The 12,360-nt window shown below is 37.3% G+C and overlaps 1 protein-coding gene across 7 annotated transcripts in view; it reads right to left on the reverse strand.

Annotated features, from left to right (window-relative positions):
• The window catches only part of ST6GALNAC3 (ST6 N-acetylgalactosaminide alpha-2,6-sialyltransferase 3), a 501,982-nt gene that overhangs the window by 102,204 nt on the left and 387,418 nt on the right, over positions 1–12,360 (reverse strand). For 2 of the 7 annotated variants that reach the window (XM_087448831.1, XM_087448825.1), the window contains exon 4: positions 11,290–11,447. The exons of the other annotated variants lie outside the window; for them this stretch is intronic. In XM_087448831.1, coding sequence (XP_087304957.1) covers positions 11,290–11,447 — 158 coding nt within the window. The remainder of the gene's footprint in view (positions 1–11,289; positions 11,448–12,360) is intronic. 7 annotated transcript variants of the gene reach the window in all.

Below are 12,360 nucleotides of genomic sequence, written 5' to 3' on the forward strand. Positions count from 1 at the left end.
ACAGTCAATGGAAAAGATACAAATAGCAGCACAGAGAGATAGAAGAATGGGTAAGGAGCAAGACTAGAGCAACAGAGAAATAGTACAACATACATGTAATTGGTATATCACAAAGAGAAGAGAGAATTGAAAAAAAAAACAATATTTGAAGAGATAATGGCAAAAAAAATTTCCACACTGAAGAAAAACATCAATTTATAGATTCAAAATGCTCAATAAAGTACAAGCAAAATAAATATTGTTAAAAATCATTAAGGCACACCATAAAAAAAAACAAAGGAACACCAGTAGGTGTTCTATTGACTTCTCAATAGAAATGATGTAAGCTGGAAGACAATGGAACGGTACCTTAAAAGTGCTGAGAATAACGTCAACTTAGCATTCTACACCCAGTGAAAGTGTACCTCAAAAATAAAGAGGAAATACAAACAGTACCAGAAAAACAAAAATTAAGATAATTCATTATCAGTAGCATTGCACTAAAGGAAATATTAAAGGAAGTGTTCAGGCAAAAGGGGTATGATCACAGAGGAAAATACAGAAATGGAAGAGGAAATTAGGAGCAAGACAAAGATAAATATGTGAGTAAATATGATTGAATATCGATGGCACAAAACAGCAAAGGTTATATATGGGTAATTCAAAATATATGTAGAATTAAGATGCATGACAACAATAATCAGGAGTAAATGAAATTAAAGTTTTCTAAAGTTCCATCATTATTATGGAAGAGGTAAAAATAATCATTGGTATTAGGCTGCAACAAGTCATGGATAAACATTTTGATCTTTTAACCATTAAAAATTGTTTAAAAATGTAAAATTGATAAGATAATAGAAAAATTTGAATGACAAAAATCACTTGATTAATCCAAAAGAAGGCAAAAACTTAAAAGGCATAACAAACCCCCGAGACGGGCCAAAAAACAAACAAATAATAAGAAGGTGGATGTAAACAAGAATATATAAGTACATTAACCATAAATGGACAAAGTACTTCAAGTAGAAGATTAATATTTTCAGGATAGGTTTTAAAAAATTATATGTGCATAAAACAGTAAGGAGGTACCATGTATTGTGTAAATACTAACCAAAGCAAACTAGTATAGTTATACTGATATCAGCCAAAGTAACTCTAGGGCAGAAAGCATTACTAGAGATAAACAAAGTTACAACATAATAAGGTGCCAGTGCACCAGGAAGATAAAACAATTCTAAGTCTAAATGTATCCAATATATACAAAAAAAAAAAATTTGCAGGTCTCTGGAATCTATAAGCTATACAGATAGAAGCCTCCAGAATAAATGAAATTTTCCAGAAGAAATCCAACTAATCACAAGATCAGAAGCAGTAATGAAGGCTGGAAGCAGCAGACTGTGGGTGGTTGGTCAGGTCATGTTTAGCATTGCGCGTGTGCGTGTGTGTGTGTGTGTGTGTGTCTACTACGCCACTTGGCTCTTACAGCAGCCAACCCCAATGTTTGCTTCTAGGACTAAGCTCCAAGCACAGCTTTATAAAGCGGGCATTCCGAGAAGTACCTCAGGTAACTTATGGTTTCCTGTGCCAAGATGAAGGCCGTGAACGCTATCTTTAAAGAGGAGTCCAGCTAGAACGTGTCTCTCTTCCCTTGCCTCGTCCCTGGAATCGGGGCTCCTATTGTTAGAGCCTGTATTTGCTGAATTAAAAAACAGAATTACCATAAACTTAATAAATCAGCAAAATAGTTGAAACGAATAATGAACGAGAAGATCAAAATGAGAGATTCTTCTACAAAACAGGACAAATGACAAAGAGTTGAAGAGTATGAAAGAAGAGATAACTCATGGAGAATGAAAGCTTGGACTGAGAATTAAAGATTAATGAAACAACTAGATACATCTGTATGATTGTAGAGCTGCACCAATACAATAGTCACAGGCTACATGTGGCTGTTTAAATTTACATTTAAATTAATTAAAATATAATAAAATTAAAAATTCAGTTCATCAATCTACTCCCCGAATTTCAAAGGCTTGATACCACACATGATAGGTGGCTGCTATTTTGGACAGTGCAAAGGAACAAGAACTGACTGATGTCATTCTCTTCATCAGAAAATTTGGATGCACAGAGATTATAGATCAATGTCTTGCAAATATGAAGACTAAGGTGACATTTTTAGATACGAGGTCTCAGAATGTCTTATTCATAGGTTCTTTTTGAAGGGAATACTTGAGGATATGCTCCAGCAAAAACAAAAGAATCTAAAAAAGGATGCAAGTGTGAGATATAAGAAAAAACTGTTAATAATTTAGCCAGACAGCATGTTGACAGGTCTAAAAACAGTTGGTAGCAAGACTGTGACACTTAAGGCAATTTCCAGGGATAATTTCTAAGAAAGCTTTTTAAAAAATAAACAAACTGAATAATTAATTGCTGATCATTTCAACAAAACATAGCAAGGGACGGGAAAGTGGAAGGAAAGTTAAAAAGGACTAAGGGTCTAATTCAGGAGGGATAATTTTGAAAAGTACTTAACGTCAACATAGAATTGGAAATTGTAAGTTTCTATAGTGTATTTAAACATACACTATATGAGAAAAATGGAATGCATAATTACGAAAGAAGGAATGAAGAAAAACCCAATAAAACCAACTAAATACAGACAAGGAGGAAAAAGAAACTATCAGAATATAAAATACTAAATATTTCAGTTATTATAATAAATGTGAATTAATTAAAATCTTATTTAAAATAGAAGCCATAGAGGACACACAAAATAGTTTCAGCTATGCTCTTTACTACAGTCAAACCTGTATTAAAATGGCACAGAATGGTTGAACATAAAGTTTCACTAATAAATCAAGCAATGGTAAATATGCTTGAGTTTAAGATGAAAAGAATTAAAAATGATTGGGTACTTAACGAATAACATCAAAAACATAAGCTAAACATATTAGAATTATTTAAGGAGAAATAAACAAATTTACAATGATATTTGGACACTGCAATTATATCTCTCTCAAAAATCAGTGAATGAAGTAGTCAGAAATAAATAGGAATGCACATTATTTGATATTCAAAATTAGCATGTATTTTTAAATACACGTAGCTAGAACTTCATATTAATAAACAAAAATGACTAATTTTTAATATCCATAGAACATTTATAAAAACTGACTATATGAGGTCACAAAAAAATCTCATACATTTTGAAAAGTAGAAATTACAGCCTCCATTTTCTGGCTAAATAGAATGAAAAACAAGCATCCCCTTCCTGCAAAACAAAATGAAATGGAAAAACAATAACAAGACAACTCTCCAACTATAAGTGCAAAAAAACTTACTTTTAATAAATTTTGACTTCAAGAGGAAATCAAAATTCAAATCAAAATCTGTTTAGACGTGAATAGCAGTGAATAAGTATCAAAAAGATGCTAACTCAAAGATGAAATTTAATGAAAAAAAGTACCTTAAATGTAGAATAAATAAAATCTACAAAAAATTGACAAGTCTAATGAAAAACTATATAAGTTAGGTAAATATGAAAAATAATTAACTTTTTTATATGTCTCAAATAAAACATTAAGAGCATACTTAAAGAGTCATATTCACTAGAACAACAATACCAAAAAACACATGGACATAAACCTACCCAAAATGTGCAAGGCCCATATGAAAAACAGATGAAATTTTACTACAAGACATAAAAAGAGACTTAAATAAATGAAGCAATAAATCATATTTTGGGGCGGGAAGAGTCCTTTTAAAAGCGTTGATTCTCCCAATATAAATCTACAAAGTTAATAAAATTTCAATCAAAATCCCATGGTTATTCATCAATTTAAACAGATAATATTTTAGTTTGTATAGAACTATAAAATATTTAAGAACCTCAAAAACACTTTGAAATTAAACCATTATGAATTAGGATCTGTCTCAGCAGACATCAAATTTAAAAACAAAATGATAAAAAGATTTAAAAAAAATAAAGACTGATTTTATTATATATATTTTAAACTTCTATATTGAAAAAGCTACGATAAGCAAAGTTAAAAGATAACTAGGAGGAAATGCCTATAACATATAGTATACAATGGTTTAATATTAAGTGCATACAGAGTTCTTTCAGAAAAATTATAAAGACAAATGAGCCAATAGAAATCTAAACAAAGACCATTCACAAGAAAAGAAATATATCTGGCTAAGAAACACACGCAGTGTTCATCAGTCTCATTAATATAGTAGAATAAAAATTAAAATAAGAAGATAGTATATTTTGCTCATTAAATTGAGAATGTAAAAAAGACTGATAGCATTTTTGAAACTGTGGTGAAGGGAGCAAGCTCGGTCACTACCCAGGCACAGCTGCTTTTGAAGCAATCATCAAAATATAAAATGCACATACTCTCTGACCTAGCCAACCTCACTTCTAGAAATCCCTCCTATCAAAAATCTTGCATTTGGGGCTGGCCCGGTGGCGCAAGCGGTTAAGTGCGTGTGCTCCACTGTGGCGGCCCGGGGTTTGCCGGTTCAGATCCCGGGCGTGCACCGACGCACTGCTTGGCAGGCCACGCTGTGGCGGCATCCTATATAACGTGGAGGAAGATGGGCACGGATGTTAGCTCAGGGCCAGTCTTCCTCAGCAAAAAAAAAGAGGAGGATTGGCAGATGTTAGCACAGGGCTGATCTCCTCACCAAAAAAAAAAAAAATCTTGCATTTATACAAAAGTCATATATACTCAGTAATAACAAAAAAAAGTAGAAAGGATTTCTCAGTTGCCAGTTAGAGAAACCCAACTCAAATAGTTTAAGCAAACAAAACAAAAAGGAAAACCATATATCCATTCAAAGTAAACAATAAGAGAAAGAAGTATATATATATGTATCTAAATCCACACACGTATATGTATATTTATATGAAAATATATGTATGTGTATCTACATATACATATTTTCCAAGACGTATTGTTTGATAACATTTACAAAACAACTCAAGTGGCAGAAGAATGCTGAGTATAATTCCATCTAATAAGGAGCAGCAGCAGAAAGAACCAACACCAGGTAAGTGTGAGGTGTGTGCATGTGGGTGTCTATGCAGAGAAAAAGGACTAGACTCTTACTAGAGGTTACCTGCAGAACGCAGCGTGGGTTTGAAGGAGAAATGGAAGCATTTTATATTTTTTAATTCCATTTTCCATATTAATAAACTCCTCCCCTACAAAATCGTAATATTCAAGTATGAGGTTATCCATGTAAAAACAATCATTTAAAGAAGAAGAAATGATGCTATGATACCACTGAGGAGGAAGAGACTAATGCCAGGAAATAATTCCGAATTTGGAGCCTAAGATACGGTCTCCGCCCTTGAGGAGGTTAAGGGAGATAAATATTGGTCAGATGGCCAGGAGGCATAGTACGGAGGTCTATAAGAAAAGCAAAAACAAATTGGAGGAGAAGTCAGGAGAGAGCTGTTACTTCAAATATGTTATCTAATAATTCATTTTCTTCCACTTCTTAATGTTGAGAGGAAAATTCCATTCATTTGAAATCATTTATTCATATCCTTAAACTGAACGGCATATTGATTTTGATATTCATTTTCACTACATCAAGAGGCCTTTGATGTGAAGTCTTTTCCATTTTTAAGTGTCCTCGAATCACCCACAATTGTACTGCTGCTCTCTGAATGTCAAAAAGGCAGAGTCACGCTAAAGAGAGATGCTTTCCTGCTCGGCTGAGTTGAATTTAACAAACATGGGGTGAATAGCATTTATGTGCCAAGCACTGTGCAAGGAAGATGGGGAAGATATCTTTGCTCCGAACAATCTTCAAATCCCCTGGGGAGAACAGAGGCATAAGCGCCGGAGCTGTGTTCGGTGCGTTGTGGGAGAAGAGGAGGGACACCATACACCGGTGGGGAGGGGACTGACCAAGGAATCCTGAGGAGGAGCTGGCATTTAAGGTGAGACTTGAGCAACAGCAGGATTTACCTGAGGAAGGAGCTGTGGAGGGCAGGTCCGGGGGCATGAAACAGCAGAGCTGCCTGCAGGGAGACGGAACCCCCACTTTCCGGATTGTAAATGGTAAGAGTGAGTGAGGAAAGGGGGTGGAGGTGAGGTCAAAGAGGTGGACCAAGGTCAGACTCCCGAGAGCTTAGAGTGGAGAGTTCAAGAATTTAAGTTTTATTTGGGCAGGAGTTGAAGGGTTTTAAGTCGCAGGGTTAGATTTACTTTATAAATGGATCACTCTGGTGTAGGATAAGCAGTATCATATCATAACCTATCATAACACATTCTGATGTTACATATGCTCTCTCTCTTGCTGCAGGCTGCTAGATGGCAGGGTCTGTGCCTCGTCTGTATTGCCCTGCTCAGCACGCAGAGTACTACCTTGCACAAGGTCCTCAAGATATTTTTAGCGAAGGGTAAGAACCAAAGCCCACAATATCTTACACATAATATTTTTAGCTCAAAATCATGCTTCCAAATGCAAATACATTAAACTCAGTGTAAACACCCACACTAAAGTTTCTGTCCAGAGCTCCTAGTATGCTGTGGATTAAATCACGTCCTACATGTTTGTGCTGTGAACTCTTATTCTAACATGAAAAATCTATGCCATCCAAGCCTTTGATTTCATTGTCAGCAGATGACACTTCAGGATGGCCCCCCATGTTCTAACTGTGTCCTGGAGAGTTGGAGTCGGCCCTCACAAAACAAACATACTCTCCACCACCTTCAGGCTGATATTCAAAGGACTGAGAAAATCCCTTCTTCCCGGTTGTAGGTAGAATAATGGCCCCATAAAGACGTCCACATCCTAATCCCTGAAACACGTGCAAAGGGGACTTTGCAATTGTAGTTAAATTAAGGACATTGGGATGGAGAGATTATCCTGGATTCTTCAGGCCCAGTGAAATCACAAGTGTTCTTATAGGAGAAAAACGGAGAAGGGAGAGTCAGAAAAGATGTGACAATGGAAGCAGAGGTCAGAGTGATGTGGGGCCATGAGCAGGGAATGTGGACAGCCTTGCATTCCTTGCTGGAAAAGGCAAGGAAACAGATTCTCCCTTAGAGCTTCTAGAAGGAACACAGCACTGCCAACCCATTTTCAACTTCTAACTCCAGAACTGTAAGATAATAAATTTGTGTTGTTTTAAGCCACTAAATTTGTGGTAATTTGTTACAGCAGCAATGGGAAACTAATACATCCCCCTAACTCAAGTCTCATTAATACAAACAATTTCCAGTTTATTAGTTCCCTTTGATGTAATTTCAATATCTCAAGAACTCCTCCTAGAGTTTAAAGTGTCAGTGTAAGTATGGCTCCTCATTATTTTTACGATTCTCACCGAGATTTTGTTGTAGCAACAGCCCAAAAAACTCCAATATCATAAATTCCCATCTATTCTTAATATGAAAGTCAATCTGACCCAAGCCAGTTCTCTGATTTCCTGCCAATATTTTTGGAAGCATTCTTTGAACGCACATTGGATAGCAACTACAGTCATCGCCCCCCATTTCTTTTCTTTATCTTCCATTTGGGTTCCCTTGTTCGTTTGCCTGGTTTTTTTTCTTAGATTGCATTGAGTGATAAAAGATACTTCCTTAGACCACCAGCATTCAAATACTTTCATACTATATCAACAACTGAAGAATAACTCTGTTGGTCTTTCCAGAATAAATAATCCCATTTCCTGATGAGCTTAAAAATGACAAGCTGTTCAATTCTTAGACTCTTACATTAGAAGCTTTTCAGACCTAGAAAATTCTGTCCTACTTGGTAAGGTATTTTTATCCTAAATGTATATTGTCCTTACTAAGTTGATGCTGTATCCTTGCTATCTGGTTTATCCAGGCAATGTCAGTATATTTTTACAGGACAAAAAAACTTTCTTCTTACTGGTTCTTAGATGAGAAATATGCTCAGTGTCTCAGATATCATTATCAATTTTCAACTTTTCATTAATGTAAAAGTGACACCGTTTCAGAATCTGTAAAAGTTTAGAGCCTAGAGTGGGGAGAATGAAAGGAGACCATGGGGTATGTGCTACCCGATGTTCACCTAGAAATCTGGAGGCCAGCTCGGCCCCGGGCTGGCGCCTGCTGTGAGGCCGTCCTCACTCTCTCACGACCCTTTCTAGAGCCTCTTCTAGAGGCCTTTCTGAGCAACACATGCTCTCCTGGCAGACTGCAGCACGCTTCGTCATGCGTCAGCAATACTGGGGCCCCGGTGACCAACTTCAAACACAATGCAGCCTTCCTAAGGCTTTCTGCAGAGACTCTGGGGGCTGTTTTGTCCAGAGACATTAGAGTGTTGAAGCTTTTCTGCCATTACATCTCCATTGTGCTGGGCCGAATCTCTCTAAGGCAAGTTTACGAGTCAAGATAAAGAAGTGAGGGCCGGCTCCGTGGCTTAGCGGTTAAGTGCGTGCGCTCTGATGCCGGCGGCCCGGGTTCGGATCCCGGGAGCGCCCCGAGGCACCACTTCTCCGTCCAACGTGAGGCCGAGTCCCACGTACAGCAACTAGAAGGATGTGAACCTATGACATACAACTATCTACTGGGGCTTTGGGGGGAAAAAACTGAATAAATAAAATCTTTAAAAAAAAAAAAAAAGATAAAGAAGTGAAAGGAGTCAATAAGCACATGGAAAGATGCTCAATGTCATTAGCCAATAGGAAAATCCAAATTAAAACCACAATGAGATACTACTTCACATCCACTAGGATGGCTATCATCAAAAAGACAGATAGTAACAAGTATTGGTGAGGATGCAGAGAAATTGGAATCCTCATACACTGCAAGCTGGGAAGTAAAATGGTGTAACTGCTTTGAAAAACAGTCTACCATTTCCTCAAAAGTCTACACAGAGAGTTACCATATGACCCAGCAATTCCACTCCTATGCACATACGCCAGAGAAATGAAAATTCATGTCCACACAAAAACTTATATAGGAATGTTCAGAGCAGCATTATTCATAACAGCCAAAAAGCAGAAACAACCCAGATGTCTATCGGTTGATGAATGGATAAATAAAATGTGTTATATCCATATAATGGTATATTATGCTACAACATGGGTGAACCTTGGAAGCATTAAGCTAAATAAAAGAAGCCAGTCGCAAAGGACCACATATTGTATGATTCCACTTATATGGAAGATCCCAAATAGGCAAATCCATAGAGACAGAAAGTGGATTAGTGGTTTCCTAGGGCTAGTAGGGCCTGAGGGGCTGAGGGGTGACTGCTAAGGAGTCTGGGGTTTTATTTTGGGGTGATGAAAAAGTGCAAAAATTGATTATAGTGATGATTTTACAACTCCGAATATACAAAACGCCATTGAATTGTACACTTTAAATAAGTGAATTATATGGCATGTGAATTATATCTTAATAAACCTGTTTTTTAAAAAAGAAGTGGAATGAATGAATCTTTCCCACCACATTATTTCCTGAGCTGTGTCACTGGTTGCCTAACCCACATTACCTCCTCCAGCCACCCCTCCCTCCGGCCCCCCCTCCTCTTTACCTCGGACTGACAGGATCAAAACCAGCAGCGCCTGAGAGACAGCGCCAGACTGGCCAGAATTTTATGTTTTGTTTTGTTTGTGAAATAACAAACAGCAAAGGCGTTTGCTTAATCCTGCTTGCTTCTTCATGAAAACTCTTGCCAGGGCCCAACAGCATGTCATTTTTCATTTTTTCCAAAGGAATGTTCACCTTAAATATTTCTTTCTGTTCTCTTCAATGCATGCTCCAAGGCTCCACTCCACTACATCGACATTCACATATATTTACTTCTGCTGACTTCCAGTCATTTCTCCGGGGCGCCCTCCACAGAGAGGTGACAGCTGATTGCCTTTATGACATGATCTGAATGTTGTCATCTGCTCCAAGCCTCCTTAGCCAAACTGTCTGAAGCCTCCTCTTTTCACAGCTAAGCCACCTGCTTTGGACTTGAAACCCCCATTATTAGTCTCTCCTTTGGAATAATACACTGATGTCCTCCTTGAACAATAAATGTGCCTTGGAAAGGAACGCATATTGATATAGTCCCACATATGTCCCCCAACACAATAGTTGCTCAATAATGTTTTTAAAGAATGTGTTGCAAAGGTCTGTGGCACTTGGCACAATCTAGGGAGGGTTTTGTTATGTTGATAACCTCAGCACTGGGAAGATGCACAGAGCCAGGGAAAGCCTAGGGGCAGTGAAAATCAGTTTAGGTGGGTCGCTGAAAGAGACAAAGGGACTATTAAAGGAAAGATGAAGTTTTAGTGTAAGAGATCTTTCACTTAGTTCACAATTTTGCCTGGGATGGGCCCAGACTCCTTCCTTCCTGGGACACAAGACTTCTCTATTCCATCTTAATGCAGTATCACTCCACTACTATTGAATTTCTGGCATATTTCAGTGGTAGTAGAAGCAGTTGCTCTCTCCCCTTGGGCATACAACAGCTAATAAAGATTTGCAAGAGCCCCAAGATTCAACACGGTGCAGGGTACTACCAATGTAAGCAGAAGACCATCCTGATCTCACAGGCTGCATTTCCAAGGGCCTCAGCAACACTCTGGAGTTTATTAGCATATGATGTGTCAAATAAAACCTGCATTTCATATACAGCACATTATTAAATAATGATTATGTCTCAAGGCAGGAGCTGAACATATTTCATTTTTTCCTTTGCTATTAAGTAAGGAGGTCGCCCTCAGCAGCTATTGACAAGTACAAATGGTCAGATCAACACTGTGCCTGGCACTGAAATCAAGCGGCACCTCTTTCTGCCATGCATGTGCTGCTCCAATGTCTATTTTAAAGCTATTTCTGATTGTTAAGATTAGCAAAGGTGAAAGACGCATGATAGCGCAGCCTATGGCCCTCCTTTCTGAGCTGTATTCTCAGTGCTTTTAATATACAATGCTACATTTCAAGCAATGTACAGCCAGAGAGACTAGCTCTGCTTCTCCAGGGATGTAGAGGTGATTCTACATCTAAACTTACTGAAGTTGTTGCCTCTTTGGAAATAAAATTCTCAGGTCAGTCTGACTGAGTCTTGCCAATTTGGGCCCCAGTCTAGGTTTCACTTGGACCTATTTATATAGTGAAGCACAACGACTCCTTGTGGTGTCAATAAATGATCAAGCTCTAGCTTGATTACATGTCTAAATGTTATCTGGCCTATTATCCTGAGTTTTTCAATAATAGTTTTGGCTGCCCATTTCTTGCTTAGTTATGCTAATTAGCACATCACTACTGAAAAGAATAATGCTTCTACTAGGTACCAGAAAATAGTTAGCCGCATTACCTGATAGAGAATTATTTTCTTTTGGTAGGACTATGATGTAAAAATATCCACCTCCTCGTTGGCCATGTTGAGTTTCATATGTGAAATTACAAGATGGGAGAGAAGGACTAGAAGCTTCTGAGCTCTCTATCATTGAACAAGGCCACACTTGAAGTATGCTAGAAAAAAATGACAGTGGGTGTGACCCCATTAAAATGTTTCCATACATCAGAACGTCTTTCTACAGTCTAAATCTTTTAAAAATATCAATACTAATAGATATTACTACTTAATAGTTTAGAGAAGCTCAAGTCACAAATAATATAACTCCAGCAATAGCAAAATCTTGCTGGAAAATGATCTATTATGCCACTGGACCACAAGTTACATTAGGTTCTTTCAAATCTAAGACTCCATACAGTGAAGGCCCAAAATACCCTCTAACACAAGCATCTAAATGTTCTTTAAGAATCCATTGTTGGATTACCTATGTTATCTGTATGTTTGATCTGCATTTATATGTCTATATACTTTTAAAAACAGGTTACTTTCCTATAGTATGAATGTATAATTCTTCACACTAAATATTGAAGTCACGTTGAATATTCATTCATTTATTCCCCTAGACATTTATACAACGCTGTAGTGGGTTGAATTGTGGCTCTCCAAAAATATGTCCACCTGGAACCTCAGAATGTCACTTTATATTGAAAAGGGTCTTTGCAGATGTAATTAAGGCAACACTGGATGGCTTTTCCTTTGGCAAATCCTGCTTGTTGATAGTGTCTGGTGGGCCAGTTATTGTTTCTGCCCCACTTCCTTAAATTCTTTTGCTGGCTTCATTTCTTTTAGTATATAGAGCTTAAAGCATAAACTTAACTTTTGGTTCTGTTTCTTGTTATCTGGTCGACAACTATAATTTGTATCTATACTGAGATACTGATTCAAAGTTTTAGCTGAAAATGCATATTTTTTTAACATGTCTATATAATATTCCTACATCCTGTCATATACATTAGAAATATTGCAATATTGTTCACTCAATTTTTTGTATAAAATTCTGTTTTCTTGTGTTATGGTGGAAATAACACA

The sequence above is a fragment of the Ceratotherium simum genome, chromosome 2 (genome assembly GCF_057802395.1).
Source record: "Ceratotherium simum simum isolate JZ-2026a chromosome 2, ASM5780239v1, whole genome shotgun sequence".
NCBI lineage: Eukaryota > Metazoa > Chordata > Mammalia > Perissodactyla > Rhinocerotidae > Ceratotherium > Ceratotherium simum.